Source organism: Pagrus major, chromosome 22 (assembly GCF_040436345.1).
Source record: "Pagrus major chromosome 22, Pma_NU_1.0".
Lineage (NCBI taxonomy): Eukaryota > Metazoa > Chordata > Actinopteri > Spariformes > Sparidae > Pagrus > Pagrus major.
The window spans coordinates 8,039,370-8,056,182 of NC_133236.1; the positions used below are offsets into that span (position 1 = coordinate 8,039,370).

At 40.0% G+C, this 16,813-nt stretch overlaps 1 protein-coding gene across 3 annotated transcripts in view; it reads right to left on the reverse strand.

Moving 5' to 3' along the window:
• mei4 (meiosis-specific, MEI4 homolog (S. cerevisiae)) overlaps positions 1-11,267 on the reverse strand; it is a 123,465-nt gene extending 112,198 nt beyond the window's left edge. For all 3 annotated transcript variants that reach the window (XM_073493318.1, XM_073493317.1, XM_073493316.1), the window contains exons 1-3: positions 11,142-11,267; positions 8,893-9,138; positions 2,949-3,499 (exon numbers count right to left, since the gene is read on the reverse strand). In XM_073493318.1, the coding sequence (XP_073349419.1) occupies positions 2,949-3,499; positions 8,893-9,138; positions 11,142-11,169 (825 nt within the window). In that variant the 5' untranslated portion in view covers positions 11,170-11,267. The remainder of the gene's footprint in view (positions 1-2,948; positions 3,500-8,892; positions 9,139-11,141) is intronic.
• Positions 11,268-16,813: the final 5,546 nt, after the last annotated feature.

The following is a 16,813-nucleotide window of genomic DNA, read 5'->3' on the forward strand; positions in this document are numbered from 1 at the left end:
CGTTAGCAGATTTGTTTTGGATGGGTGAAAACAAGACACAACCCTCTTAAGCCTTTGGACACCATGTATCTTAGTTACTAAAGCCTTGTGCACATCCTGCTTGTTCAGAACTACAAAGCTTGACAGACCTGCTGTGCAAAAATGTCAAACATTCTCTGGTTCCAGCTGGTCTATTGTGAGCGTTCCTGCTTTTCTCTGTGTTTTAACACTGTAAAGTGAATATCTTTGACTTTTGTGGCTGGTTGGACTAAACAAGCCATTTAAAGTCACTATGATGAGTGTTTTCACAATATTGTGTCATTTTATAGAGGGAAAAAAACCTGATTAAACCATGAGGAAAAATGATTGAAAATAATCACTAGTTGCAGCCCTAGCATTTTGTTCACCCCATTTGCTGCCGCTTTGGAATCTGTCAGGACAGTGTTGATGCATACAATGTATTTGGCCCATTTTATTCTAATCAAACTCTATTTGGGTTTAACAGGAAAATGATAATTCTTTTACATTCTTCCTTCGAGCTCTCAGCTGCAGCTGCTGAATAAATGAAGCTGAGTCGACATATTCTTACACTCACTAATAATCCGGCCTTGCCTCGATAAAATAAAATATGAAATTTTTAATGATGCTCATGGGAAATCAGGTTGTATTAAAACGTCTTTTGGGGAAAGATAACGAAGCTTTCCAACAACTGCAATTGTCCTGTAAGCTCCTTAAGCCCCATTAGCAAAGGACTAAAATTACCCTAGAGATGTTCACTTGTACCAGACTAAAAAAACTTGTGACCACTATACATTTTTAATCCCACAGAAATCTGCTGCTTCTTTAATCTTGACAGTAAAACTGGGAGATGACAGAGATTCCCTGGTGATACTAATGAATACTGCTCATGTCAGGTCTATTTGCACCTACAACAGGCTCAGGAGCATCACCCCACTTTGGCCTGCCAAGGGTTTTCCCTTTCTTCTTTTCTTTCCAATTATCTTGGAAGATTTACTTTGTATACGACTTCATTTTCCATCGATTTCATTTTAAATCTGATTCTTTTTCACCTGCTATGCCGCAAAAGTGAAACTATGTGAAAAAGTTACACTTTTGTTTTGATACTTACTTTCTTCCATTGCCTCTGGAGTACATTTTAATGGTTACAAATTTACACTGAAAACAAAGGCTGGTGTCTGTGACAGAACAAAACTTTTAATAGCCACCCTCTAGGTTTTCAGGAAGTGATGAGATGCCAGTGTGATGAAGTTGAAAATACAGGTTCATACACATTTAACGGACCAAAGTCTTATAATTTTGCTCCTGCTAGAGGACTAAGAGACAAGAAACACAACAAAGAGGAAAAATAATGGTGCCTAGAGAATGACTAGTGTTAGCAAATACGTTCATGCACAAAAGCTGTGCTGTTCTTTTCAACAAGAACAAGTTGCTCTATAGAGATGTAGCACAATCGTCCTCTTGTCATGGAAACTGACATTATGGTGTAATTATAAGGGACTTTCAACTTTAACTTTATGATTTGTAGAGCTGCAGTGATTAGTCAATTACTTAATCGAAACAAATTTCTCAACTATTTTGATAATCGGGTAATCAATGTCAAACATCGTCTGGTTCCAGCCTCTTAGTTGTGAGGACTTGCTGCTTTTCTTTGTGCATTTCTGACAGTAAAAGAAGAGTCTTTGGGTTTTGGACTGTTGGTTGAACAAAAGAAGCAATTTGAAGACACTTTGGGCTCTGAGAAATTGTGATGAGCATTTGACACAGTTCTTAGACATTTTATAGACTAAACGAATCATTGAACCGACAATGAAAATAATTGTTCAGCCCTGTTCAGACCAAAGATTCACTCAGATCAAGCTGAAACATGCAACTGCTTCTGGCTTTTCAGTGTTTTAATATTTGGCTACAATTTGTAGCGCCTTAAAATATGAATGAGTGCAGTTATAGTCACTAACTTACTAGTTGCAATTCTAGTAATGATGAATTGGAGGTGAAAGCAAGCAGCAGAAAGTGAGGAAACTGTGAAGTTGTCATTTTATGAATAAATTTACATTTTAGGGCTTGTGTCGTACAAACACAGCTGTTATTCAAACAAACCAATGAGATGACTTTCCCTTTCCTCCATCCAAAACTCTGCCGTTTTCGACCAGATGACAGTTTGGAACTGACTTAATCAGCTGACATATGTTCAAAAACCAGCCACTGGCGACTTGACAAGCTGAGTAACAGGCGACGTCATCAGCCGGCCGGAGTCGAGCTGAGACAGACCCGTTCACAATGCAGCAACTTTCAAATTGATTCAAATCTATTTTATTTATATAGCCCAAATTCACAATCACATTACCTCAGTGGGCTTTACAATCTGTACAAACATCTTCTGTCCTAAGACCCTCGATTCTCCTTCAAGGTTTTAAAACTGTTTCATCTCGTCACAAATCTTTAGTCTGACCGGACTTTAGTTGCAGCCCTAATGTTTTGGTATTTTAGCTTAAACTACTGTATGTTTCAACAAAAAGTGAGACAAAGTGATTAAAAATAACTTCATGATCTCTGCTGATGTGCAAAGTTCAAGGGTGCGTCATCATTTACAGCAAGTTCGCACATTAATGCCTCATTCACAAATATTGCTTTATGTCAGTTATCTTAGTAAGTATGGTAACATGGTAACATGGGCACAGTATTTTAAATGAATGATGACGAGTGAATACTTTAATAGTTGACAGCTAATCGGTTAATTGCTGCAGCTCGACTCAGTTTTGTGTAAAAAGTTCAGAGGAAGTTGGTACTTATGCAGCAGTGTTTGACTGTATGTAAATATATCTGATCAAAAAGTCCGGATCTATTTCTCTGCTCTACTCTTCCAGCTGTGGACAACCTCCACAGTCACATTAAAGAGGAAATACTGTGTGCATGCAAAACATCCCCTCTCCATGAATCCCATTACTCACCTTGCTGAGCTGATGCCAGTGCAGCAGCATCCCTGTCAGCTCCCTCAGCGACCCCTCTACCCGTCTCGTGAAGTCCACAGACGGCAGCCTCTGAGAGCAGAACAGGTCCATCGCCTGGGCTGCGACCTGGCACCCCTGCAGGACGAGGTCAGGAGGTCCCAGCAGAGGAGGATCCCTGCACGCCGCCACTACAGAGTCCAGGAGCTGACACACACAGTCCACCAACACTGACCCTGCGTCGCCATCAGGGCGGAACCACAGTGACTCCAGGCCTCTGTTGTTCCCCTTCACTCTGTGGAGAGAACACAGCGACTGCAGGAACTGCACATGCGCATAAATGGCTTTCCCTCCAGGACTTCCATGATGACTGGAGGGAGGTGGAGGTGGAGGTGGAGGTGGAGGTGGAGGCTGAGGGGAGATGATGGTGGGTTGGGGGTCCAGTGGAAAGAGTTCAGGAGTCTCTGAGTCGCTGCCTAGCTGAAGGTCTGTGTTGAGCCCGACACTCTCTGGACCAAACAGATCCTCTGAAGCGTCCATCATGACATCTTGACCTGAAGATTTTACACAGAAGAAAGAGGAGCCAAATAAATCCTATTTAATCTAAAACACATACATATGGACAAAATGCACCACTACGAACTAAAGCATGATGAATGTTTTTATGGTGGTGTTCAGGCTGCTCAATGCACTCAGCTAAGCAAACAAATACATTTCTCTCAAAACCTATTCGGCGAAACCATTTTAATAACGTTCAAAACTGTATTTAGGAGGCAAGACTGTCAGGTTATCCAAAAATAATGAGGCACATTAGCATAAACCTCTTTATATAGCCTGAGGAGGAGGACCAAGCTAATCGCAACTGAATGACTCAAGAGAAGAATTGTGATGTTTGACGTCAGAGGCTGTTCAGTATTAATAATAATGAGAACAGGTGGGTTTAGAGTAGGGCTGCAACAAAGGATTATTTTCATCGTCAGTAAATGGTGGGAAATGTCAATCACTGTGTCCTAAAGCACAAGATGATGTCCTCAACCCAAACATATTCAGTTAACTGTCATAGAGGAGGAAAGAAAGCAAAAAATATTCACATTTAACAAGCTGGAATCAGAGAATTTTGACTTATCTTCTGAAAAAACTACTCAAACTGATGAATTGACTATTATAATAGTTGCCGATTAATTTAATCATCGTTGCAGGTCTAGTTTGGGCGTCTCAGTTTCTGAGACATGCTGGCTGTAAACTGGTTCTTCTGAGTGTATTTTGGTGTTCAGAGAAGAGGACATGAGGGATGAGAGGAGACACACACGCCTCTCTTTTTGACCTTTGCAGCGTGGGTGTATCTTCACTATTGTTTGTCAAACAGACTCCATGTTCAAGTTTTCTTCCTGGAGCCACTTCTGTTAAAAAAATCCCTGACCAGAGACTGTGGTTTTTATTCATCCTCCCTCTGTCTTCAGCGAAATCTGGCATTTAACTCACTCAGTGGCACAGAACACGGTTAGACTCAATAAAATTAATGAGCATGTCACAATGGAGAGGCACAGAAGGGCCACACAGGGACAAATGTGTCACCGTGAGTATTTGACAATGAGTATTATCTACAGGTTCAGTTAATAAAAATGTTAAGTGAAGGTCAGATGGTAACGGAAACGGAAGACTCATTCATAAAGGGGCTTTGGGACACATTCATGTCAAAAGGACAGATTTAATTTGACAAAAGAGACACAATTGGATTATTATATAAATAATGATCATTAAAGAACATAATTACAGGTTTATAAATATGATCCCTGTGGCCTTGAGGGCAGACTGAGGGCGCCTCATGAATCACAGCGTTCATATTTCAGTCTCTGCCTCAGCTTCTATTATAAAACATAATATTATTCCTTTCACACAACATCATAAACATCATAACATTACCGCCACACTTCTTATTGAGGAGGAAAATTGCGCTTAATTATACTTTCATATTTTCCCTATGTGTAAATTGTTTTTGTGTCACATAGGTGCTGGATGAAAATAAAGCAGAACATTACAACAAAATCCAGAGTGAAATGAAACCGAGACACAGTCTAGTCTAAATGCTTTCCAGACATGCATACATGAAGTGTTTTCCTTTTCAGGGTAAAATATGATCCTTTCTTGTATTCTAGGTCCCTAAGAATCACACCAGTGGCTTTTAAAATCTAAATTATAGGTGTTGTAACTCATAACTCTATGAGCAGGTGGTCCTCGGTTATCAGTTTCACCGGCTGCAGTCCTAAATGTCTCTCTGAGGCTCCTGAGCTTTTAGATTTAGGAGGACAAGTGGTTTAAAGAAAACACTTTTTATATCTTTGTGAGGGGTTTATACAGATGGGAGTGTTGTTTCAAAATGACATATTCTTGACTGGGGAACACTGCAACCTTTTTATGAGAAATGAATTATGACATAACTTCACCAGGGCATATTTGGCTGGTTTTTTATAGGCAAAGGGAAAGATGGATCAGTGAGAAGAAGCTTTAAAAACTGGAGATGTGGAAAGCTGCACGTACAGATACATATTGTGTGTATTTTATTTTATAAGTAAACTCTTCATATTATGTGTACAGTGTACAGGGTTTCTGCAGAGCTTCCAAAATCCGATTTAAGACAGAATTTAATTGATTTTTCATGGTCAAACCGGTCAAACTATGAGAGATATCAACAAAAACCAGTCGGCTCTAAATGGCCTGGAGTCATTTAACAAGTGCAATAATTTACTGAGACGAGTATCACAATTTTGTAATTACTCTTACTAATTAGTAATAATTTTACACGCTGGAGCTGGATAATCAGCAGAAAATGGATGGAGGAACCAATTAAAAACAGAAAACCTAATTAATTTAAGGTCCAAGGGTAATTTTTACATTAGATCTGATACTAAAATAAATTAATACTGACGGTTTTCCAGCTAGTTTTAACTAAAGTCCAAAAATCACAAAAAAAAAACATTTTAAAACAGCATCTGGAGAGGTGTTGATGCAACTGAATGATCATTATAGGAACAGGTGTTTCTGTTATTTTGTCCACCTCATTTCTATTACTGAAGGATAGCTAAATAATAAAAGCACCTCCTACTAGACTGCATTAGTTTTAGCTGTACTCAGATTCAGAACGTGTTTAATGTGCTCAGCAAAATAAAATAATTGTCTATTTGATACAGATGAGGTTGAATGTTATTACTTTCATGCTGTATTTATCATATTATGGTCTTCCTCATGTTTAGATAACTGGTCGAAGATACGTCCAGTGCCCTCTGAAACAGTGTGAGATTAAGGCTAATTCTTAACATGCTACTTATTCTTAATTCTAAAAGAGAAGATACAACATATTCTGAGAACTGATGCAATCAAAGTGGTTTCTCAAACGTTAGGATTTGCAGCTTTTCCAATTTATGTAACTGAACTGTTCATCTTTTGGTTTTGGACTGTTATAAGAGAGGAGACAAATCACTCACAGCAGTTTGAAGAGAAATGTCTGTGACATCAGAGATGGTGGTTTCATTGGATAAATCCCGCCCCTTCTCCCCAAAAGCCAATCAACTGCTTTATCATAACCAAACTAGGAAACGAACAAGGAAATCGTGCACAGTTGAGACAAACGACAGTTTTAACTGATTTGTTGGAAGAAAGAAGCCAGTGGAGACGGACTCAGAATAAGCCTTGAAAAGAAGAATATCACGCAAAGGCACGTTTAAAGACATGAAAAAAAGCACTGAAGTCTCAGATTTGTTCAGGTGCTCTGCTGGGAAGAGCTGAATGAAACTGAGGTTAGGAAACTGTGTTAACCCTTCGAACTAAATAGAAATGATCAGCCAGTGCCTGCACCCTTAGAGCCTGTGTCCACATAGTGTTTTTTTCTGAGCACCAGCTTCACCAGCCTTTTTTCAATTGTTCCCTATAAGGAGTGAGCATCTGCGGTAGCAGGCAGCCGCCCAGAGAAAAGCCGCGGCACCAAGCATCTTTTATCCAAGCACTCCGCCATTTGTATGCAGCCGCTCTGAGCGTTATGAGCCAGATCAGGGCCAAAAAGGTTTGTTAATTTGGAAAGAAAAAGGTTGATTGAAAGAATAATATTTGAAACAGAATGTTCCATTGGATTTAATTCTGATATTCTTTTGAATAAATTATTTATTTTTAATTTTCACATATATAATTTCATATTTTGGGTCTTTTTTTCAGTTGCAGATTTTTTGTTTTCAGATTCTTATTTTTTTGGTTGCCGATTTCTGGCTCTGGCATCAACTGAGAGAGGCGTGGGATTGTGAGTGACAGCACAATAAAGAAGGCTCAGGGCCTTCCCCAATTATGTTGCCTTCAGGAAATGTGGGTACTTTGAGAAATATGACTCAACGCTTTCTATACACTGTATTCACCTGATTAACAGTGATTTAAGTGATGCTCAGTACAAAGTTACATTTAACAAGCTGTTTTAGAACCACTCTTGGTAATTATCAATATATAAGAGCAGTAAAATATGTCAGATTGCAAAGTTTAACAGCCATGCTTTAAAATTTGATGTTTCCCATTTGCACATAACACTGTGAACACAGCACAGTATCACAGATTACAATGGTTTCCTCCATTATGTGGACACAGGCCCTTAAGCTTTCTGTTGCAAAAAGAAAGAATGCACTGGTTATTATGCTTATAACTTTACATCAGTTTAAACAGGATGTAAGCACGGATTTCCCACGGCCATTTTGGGGCAATGCTTTGGTGCCACTGCTCTTTTTTGCACCGTATGTCACGTGACTTAATGATGTCATCAAGCACATACAACAAGATTAGGCAGAACAAAAAAAGTCTTAGCTTCCTGTTGCAAAAGGAAAGAATATTCTAGCTATCATGGCTTTTATTTTAGATCGATTTAAACAGGACAACAAATGTAAACAACAAATTTTTTCAAAGGGTTAAACCTTATATTTGGGAAAAGTCACCAAACGTGTGTTTTTTTAAGTTTTTTTTTTAATCATATTCGACTGGTGATTGTACACATGCAGTTTTATGTCCCAGTGAAGTTGAAGTTCTGACTCTCCCCATTCATTCAGATAGGAGCCTGGTCCTGACTGCCTGGGGACTTTGCCAAGACGGTTTCCGAGTGGTGAGACTTGCTAAAAGTACTTTGGAAAAACAAATCATCTGAAGACAAAGTGTGGGCTCTTCTACTAATGAGTGACTAATCAATAAGACAGAAGAATGAAAATAATTGTTAGCTCTTCTTCCACTCTGCACTCATCTGTTTGATAGCATTAACATAACATTAATATTGTTTTGTTTTTGTGTGATGAGAAATCATTATGCCCCGACATTATACGAGTGCGGAGGGAAGACATATCGAGTCTCCTGTTTGTAGAATAAACAATGACAGAAGGGTCAACAGGACGGGGGAGGCAAGCTACAAACCACCTCAACAATTCATGAGCGTCGTGTCGGTAATCATTAGCAGCCCTGTGTGATAACCTCAGTCCGCTCAGCGTCTTAAGTCAGGATGTCCTTGAGCTGTCCTCTCCCCACACTTAAGACATCAGTACACACTCTGTGCTTTTATACAAACTGTCAGCTCTTTCTCTGACACCAGCTCACCTTTCAGCTCAAATAAACTGCAGGCCTCTGAATGAATTATTCTGAAACTTTGACTTTAAAAGAGTCCAACTTTAAGCAAACTATGACCTGTTCATGATTAAGACAACAGTTATTTCCAACAAGTGAAACTCTGCTTGCAGTAAAAAAAAAAACATTTGATGGTTCCAGCTTCACAGATGTGGACATTTGCAGATCTTCTTTTGAATGATTTGAATAATTTGAATGTATAATTTGAAGTGTATTATCCTTATCATACTTTTACTTAGAGGACAGGAGTATTATACAGTGTAGTATGAGTACTATTGCTAAAGTAAAGTATCTGATTACTTCCTCGTACCTGCTGCCTCCATGCTGCTCGTTGTGTCGGACGTCATTCTGGTGATCAGCAGCTCCTGTCGCAGCCTCAGCACCTCCTGCTGCAGCTCCTCTGCTTTACTCTTCCAGCCTTCATCCCAACTCTTCAACTTGCGGGCCAAAGCCTCGACGTACTCTCTGCCGCTCACACCCGAGGGCTTCATCTTTATTATAGCCACCGCCTGCGCCTCTATGACTTTCATGACAAACCGGTCAGCCTGACTCGCTCCTGAAACAGAGAGGAGGGCAGATTTTTAGGAAGTCAATCAATTAAAATGTTTAATTTATCCACATTTATAATTCCATCAGAAAATACATATTTTACATGAGTACGCCCTCAACTCGACTTCAGGAAGAAGCAGCCCAGCCACGCTCCACTTCTCATCAACAACACGGCTGTGGAGGTGGTCAGCAGCACCAAGTTCCTGGGGGTGCACATCACAGACAACCTCACCTGGTCTGTGAACACTGCGGCACTGGTCAAGAAGGCACAGCAGCATCTGCACTTCCTGCGAAGGATGAGGAGAGTCCTCCTACCCCCGCCCATCCTCACTACATTCTACAGGAGCACCATAGAGAGCATCCTGACCAGCTGCATCTCCATGTGGTGTGGACGCTGCAAAGCCTCTGACTGGAGGAATGTGAGGAGAGTGGTGAGGACAGCGGAGAAGATCACTGGGACTTCTCTCCCCTCCATTCAGGACATTGCTCCCAAGTGCTGCATGTCCCGAGCTAGGAATATTATCAGAGACTCCTCCCACCCTCACCATGGACTGTTTTCCATGCTGGCCTCTGGAAAGAGGTTCTGCAGCATTCGGTGCAGGACCACAAGGCTCTGTAACAGCTTTTTCCCCCCATGTCATCAGACTGCTGAACTCTGAGTGACAATTGTCGTCTATTCTTAACTCAACTATGTCACTTTCAATAATTTGCACTTTTTAGTATGTTTCTGTTTTTGATATTTATTTTCTTATTTTGGTATTTTTTGATATACTTTCATTTTAATTCTATGCTGAGCCCCTGAAACGAAATTTCGTTCTGTGTTCATTTGTTGCTCACAGAATGACAATAAAATCTGTCTCTAAGTCAAAGTAACGGTTTGTTTTGCTTAGGTGCATGGAAAAATATAGAAATGTATTATCCATAAACAAAACTTGTGTGGAACTTTTTCCTTTAAATTAATCAACTATCTGATTAATCTGAAGATTAATCTAAAATTAAGATATTTTAATTAATAACTGCAGCCACTAATGATTATTATATATCTACCTAAAGGCTGGCAACTGTTTAGTCAAACATTTAAGCTAATGACTCTCAGTTTCAGCAGGCTCAAGTGTTGTTTTACAAAATAACTCATGCCTTCAGTTTTGGTAAATGACATTAATCATAGTAGCTACTTAAGAGCAGTTTGTGGGAGGTGTGTTTACTTCAAAATACTTTCATGGTTTTGAATCAGTCAAAAAGAATTGACTAAAAGCTTCCCATCACAATAAACTTGTTACCAAAACAGCTTTTCTATTAAGTTTTTGCAGAACACTTCATTAATACAAATGAAATACAAGTCAGTCATCACGTCTTACATTTTAAAAAGCTTCCCAAACTGTAACCAAACCAACTTTAGCTCGTCAAGTATTTCAATAAAGAGTCTTTTTCTGACAAAAGCATTCATGTTGTGAGCTAATACTGACAGTTTTCTTCTGGGAGACAACCCAATCAAGCTAGGTGTCATAGATCTATGCGTCCATTATCGGATTATCTGACTTATTGTCCTGACCCGCCACTGTCCACCGTGTTTATTACCTCCCCCAAAATCTCCACATCAGTCTTTCTCAGATATCTGACTGTAATGAAGACAACTGTAAGGATACACATTTTTTTAATATTATTTCGCAGCAACGCACAAAGTTAATTTTCTCCGTTTACCTAAGCACAGGTGCATCCAGATTAGCTGGGACTGTGGCCAAGATTCACCTGTGCTATTTTTTGATTTACCAACATAATGTGGCAGTCTGAATCCATAACTGTCTCCGAAAGACAGCGGTGGGAAATATATCACAGCTGTAGGACACAGTAACGAACTCGCCTACAGATCAACTGTGGCAACCTTACAGCGAGCTAACGTTAGCTAGCTGTTACAAAAACACGGTAATTCATTCCGTTCATCAAACGACTTAACATGATACCAACACTTCAGATGTGTCCAGCTCACTGTCACACAAGACTACTTGATACCTTGTAAACGGCCGTCTTTATTTTCCATTGCTCGATCCAACCTCCCATCAAAAGATGATAATTCACCGGCTGAACAGGTGTTACAGAGAAATCTGTGACCCGTCAGAAAGTTGTGACAGTGGGCGGTCAGCCGTCTTCTTCTTCCTCTTTTTCTTCTTCTCCTCTTCCTCCTCCTCCTTCTTCTTCTTCTTCTTTTTCTTCTTCTCCTCTTCCTCCTCCTTCTTCTTCTTCTTCTTTTTCTTCTTCTCCTCTTCCTCCTCCTTCTTCTTCTTCTTCTTTTTCTTCTTCTCCTCTTTCTTCCGCTTCTTCTTCTTCTTCTTCTTCTTCTTCTTCTCCTCATCCTCCTCCTTCTTCTTCTTCTCCTCCTCCTCTACCTCCTCCTCCAACTTCTTCTTCTGTTCCTCCTCCTTCTTCTTGTGTTGTGTTACTCAACATCCAGTTTAACATCTACTGAACTGAAAACACTACTTCTTCTTCTTCTCCTCCTCATCCTCCTTCACCTCCTCCAACTTCTTCTTCTTCTTCTACTCCTCCTCCTCCTTCCTCTTCTTCTTCTTTTTCTTCTTCTCCTCCTCTTTCTTCCTCCTCCTTCTTTTTCTTCTTCTACTCCTCCTTCTCCTTCTTCTTCTCCTCCTCATCCTCCTCCACCTCCTCCAATTTCTTCTTCTTCTTCTACTCCTCCTCTTTCTTCTTCCTCTTCTTCTTCTTCTTCTTCTACTCTTCCTCCATCTCCTTCTTCTTCTCCTCCTCATCCTCCTCCACCTCCAACTTCTTCTTCTTCTACTACTTCTTCTTCTCTTTCTTCTACTCCTCCTCCTTCTTCTTCTTCTTCTTCTCCTCCTCTTTCTTATTTTTCTTCTTCTTCTTCTACTCGTCCTCCTCCTTCTCCTTCTTCTTCTCCTCCTCATCCTCCTCCAACTTCTTCTTCTTCTTCTACTCCTCCTTCTTGTTCTTCTCCTCCTCATCCTCCTCCACATCCTCCAACTTCTTCTTCTTCTACTTCTTCTACTTCTTCTTCTCTTTCTTCTGCTTCTTCTTCTTCTCTTTCTTCTTCTTCTCCTCCTCCTCCTGCTCCTCCTTCAACTTTTTCTTCTTCTTTTTCTTCTTTTTCTTCTTTTTCTTCTTCTTCTTCGTCTTCTTCTTCTTCTCCTCCTCCAACTTCTTCTTCTTCTTCTTCTTCATCTTCTTCTTCTTCTCCTCCTACTCCTCCCCCTCCTCCTTCTTCTTGTGTTGTGTTACTCAACATCCAGTTTAACATCTACTGAACTGAAAACAGGTGGAACATGAGCAGTGGAGAAGCATGCAGTCACTTCTCAGTAAACTCTCAGTAAACAGTGAAGTCAAACTCTGCTGGAGCATCATCAGAATACAATCATGACTTATCCTCAGGCAGCTTCTGAGCCGACAGGCATATGAAAACAGTTTTGATTTGTTTTTCTCCCTCAGGTTAAACTAATGCTAGTCTAATTCACTGCAAACTGTCAGGATTTGCATACAGTGATTGTTAACCTTTGCAAAGTTTCCTGAATGACATTTTCAAGTGTCCTCGATATGTAGAGAGCGTTGTTGTCGAAACATGTCCGACTGTTTGAACGAGCCTGAGAGAATCACCGGCTCATTATTTGCAGCGACGGGCGGCCCTCTCCTCCATCTGATCTCAGGCGACTCGCTGTGCTTCACTTGTTTTTATTTATTTATTTACTTCTTATTAGTGCAGCAATCATTTCAGACTGCAGGCCAAACTCACAGGTTGTTTCTCTTAATTCAAATCTCAGATGTGGGTGTGAGGCTCTTCAAGAGTCAGTTTAATGGAGTTTTAGACAGTCGTAAATAAAACATACAACACAGGTTCACTCTTAAGTGACAATACTGAGGTACTTGTAGTCAAATATTCTGTTTATGCTACTATTGTCTTTTACTCCAATACTTTTACTGACACCTCGTCAGTTAACAGATTCAGATTTTAATTCTAATGTGTTATATATCCTTTTTATTCTGTAATCAAGTCTTTAAAGTCATATTTTCTCTATTCTAACCTGTTCTAAAAGTTTTTTGTTTTGTTTCTAAAATAAAGCTTTTTCGTTTCTTATTCTAAGGGCATTTGTCCAAAAAATCATGTTAAAACTTCTATTAAATTCATGAGACCTTGTAAAACTCTATAGCTGTAGGCTACTCCAAGTACTTTTGAAATCATGAAGTTTTTAAGTTCACTACTTTTTCACTGGATTGGGTTGAAATTTGTCCTGAACATCCAACACCCAAAGGAAACTTGGCAACATTCATTCATTCATTCATTTATTGTTGTTGCTGAATGGTTGCTGGTTAATCAAATTAATAACAGGAAGTCATTTTGTACCAGAGCAAAGAATCTGTCATATTCAAAAGATCATATCTCCACCAGTTTTCACTTTCTTTCAACCAGATTTTGGTTCTGTGTAGTGTTCAGAACGAGCCTCTATTCAGAGTCTCTGCGCTATAATTAACAGAGTGTATCTCTGCAACTACAAGGTCTATTTGAATAATCAAGGTAGCATAATAAAGGGAGCACTTGAAATATTTGTTCAGATGTGTAATTATAAGTATATATGTCACTGGGTCCGAGTAAATAAGTTGGCACACAGCAAACTGAATGAATATCCCTTAATTTTTAGAATGATGCAGCTGCAGCTCCACATCTCCAACAAACCTCAGCAGAACATCTGAACATCACCTCTGCTGACTTTTATACTAATGAAGTGAATCAGAACAAAATTACAGGTTTTAGTACACAGTGCTCAGGTGGAGGACACTATGGAACATGTTATCGCCATCTGTGCCATTTAAAAAACAGGTAAAGTTGTTCTGTCACATCTAGAAGGTAGTTCTCCTTGTTCTCCCTTTTCTTCTCCTCCTTCTTGTTCTCCTCCTCCTTCTCCTTCTTGTTCTCCTCCTCCTCCTCCTTCTTGATCTTCTCCTCCCCCTCCTCCTTGATATTCATTGTCTATATATATATGAAAGATTCAAAGATGTTATATCACTCCTTTATCATTAATGTTTTTTTGTTGTTGTTTAAATTAGCCAGTGTTCATACTTTTCACTGGCTGTAATAAAACCACATTCAGTGGTTTTATTTCATCAGTAGATACATCATACTGTGTTGACTTCAAGGTTTTCTTTCCGTCTGATACCTATTGAGCCTGTTTTGGGTTCTGGAAATGTGCAAGCCATTTTGTTCTCTGTGTCAGGACAAAATTTGAATCTCAATCCAGTGAAAAAATGACCCTTACTCTTGTCGTTCCATCTTTCTCTATTTAAATCTTCTTTATATCTACAGTATGATAGTTTCTGTTCTAGAAGGTGCAACTGTAATGTGCAATTTCCCCCACAGGGATCAATAAAGTATATCTGATTCTGTTTCTGGCGGGCCAACTTCGGTCCACGAGCCCCACTTTGGGCAGCCCTGATGTATGAAACTATTCAGTATCAGTTCCCAATTCTGTCTTTACAATAAAAACAGTTTTACCCACAATTAATACCAGTTTACATTGTTCTTTACAGCAAGTTACAAAAAACCACTAACATTTGCTGTAAGTTGGTTTACTCTGAGGCCTTTTGTTCCTCAAACTATATTAATATCTGCAGTAAAATAAAAGCCTGCCGTCTAAATATTTGTCTTGCATTTAAGAAGCCGTGTTGAATGAAGCCATTTTCAAAGCAATCACAGCTGAATGCTGCCGAGCATCTGGAGAGCGTGATGGTGAACTCAGCGACCAAAACTCATCACAGCTCTGATGCCGAACACCTGGGCTGCTTTAACCCAACGTCTGTTTACTCAGACAGAGACTGAGACACAGAGAGTCTCCTTCAGTCACGCAGGAAGTGTAACTGCAAACATCTTCACTGGCGTCAGGTATTTATGTAACACCTTCCTCAGCAAGGTTAAAACGAGCAGCAGCGAGCGAAAACAAACAAACTCTACGAGTGTAAGTATGAGTAAGACATTAGATAACACAGTCACAGTTAGAATACATAAGATGGGACAGAAATACATTACAGCACATCAAACAGATCATCTAAAGCTGTTTTATTATTACACTGTATGTGTAGAGTCACGATCCAGAGGTTTTATCTGTCACGAGCTCGTTCAGTTTGTGAAAAGCGGGGTTAGCAGGAGGACGTCAGGCAGACATGAGGTGTGACGAGCCTTAAAGGTATTTTACTTTGAAACATTAAAAATTCAACCAAAATTAAAACTGCAAGCAATGATGAACGGGCCCTCGACCCACGTACGTCGGGCTGTGGCGCCGCAGGAGGCGCGTGCATCCTACCTAAATAGGATACATGTCACCCAAAACACAACAGTGAAATTTGCAGTGACTTCCTGTGTCCAGTGGGTGGCGCTATGGATATGACACAGTATTGATGCATAGTCGTATTCAGGGCGAACCCCTCTCCATGTGTGACGAATTTGGTGTAGATGGGAAATTGTATGTTGGAAAAAAGAAAATGGCCGCACGCAATCCAAGATGGCCGGCTTCCGGTTGCGGCAAAAATTCCAATAAAACGAATTTGTGGCTAAATCGATGAGACCTATGAGTCCTGTGAATTTCATGACGATCAAAAATGATTTGCGTGCAAATTTTTCAACGTTAGGTGGCGCTATGGAGTCCCCTGGCCACATCCACCCACAATCATGTGAAATTAACACATTTTTCACCAGATGTGACGTATGTTCCAAGTTTGGTGAGTTTTGGGGTATGTTCAGGCCGCCAAATATGCGATCGTTTGGGAGGAAAAAAATAATCCTTACAGATGCAATAGGTCCTCGCGCTGACAAGCGCTCAGGCCCTAATTATGGACAGGATGTGAAGATATGGCAGTTTCTACATGATCACATTGAAGACGTCAGTGCACTGTGCTGCAGAGATGTCTCCTGAAGTTAGCATGCTAACCAGCTAGCCCTTCCTGTTGAGTACGATACTATAGTCCGATAGTATTGCTCAGGCTTCGAAGACAGTTATCTGCATGGCTAACTGAGCTAACGAGCAAATGGTAGCTACGGTTAGCTGTTTACTCTGGTGATGGAGTATGAATTTGACTTTTTACATTTAGCGCCATCATCAGGTCAACATTTCAATGTGTCCAGTACTTTAGTTTATAATCAAATACCTGCAGTACTAATCACATTCCCATCAGCCTCAGCTGCACTGTGTGTTTAGCGCTAATAGCTAATGTCAGCATGCTAAAGGCCTTGATCATAGACTGTATAAGCAGCAGATGAAGCCTCTGGAAAGTGAAAGTGCATTGTGGGAGACGTTGTTCAAAGTTGAACTCAACTAAAAGTACAACAGTATTCACATCAAAATATACTTAAAGTGTGGAATTTGTGGAGTTAAAGGTGTTTTTTGTAAGAAAAGTAGATTCTTGAGTCTCATTCCCAACTTGTCAAATAAGGACGCGTTGGGATTGTAGGACGGGCTGGCCGCCGTCCCAGTGCCTCTGTTTGTGACGAGTTGGGAATGAGACTCAAAAATGAACTTTAAAATATAGAGAAAATATATATCCTCTCTAATTCTAGCATCTTTAAAGTGTCTAAATATCTAATTAAGCATCTCTCTCCCACTCCTCCCCCCTCTGTCTCTCTTGTTTGATTGAGGCCTTCTGCTGGGTCATAATGCCGAGGGTTTCCTCTG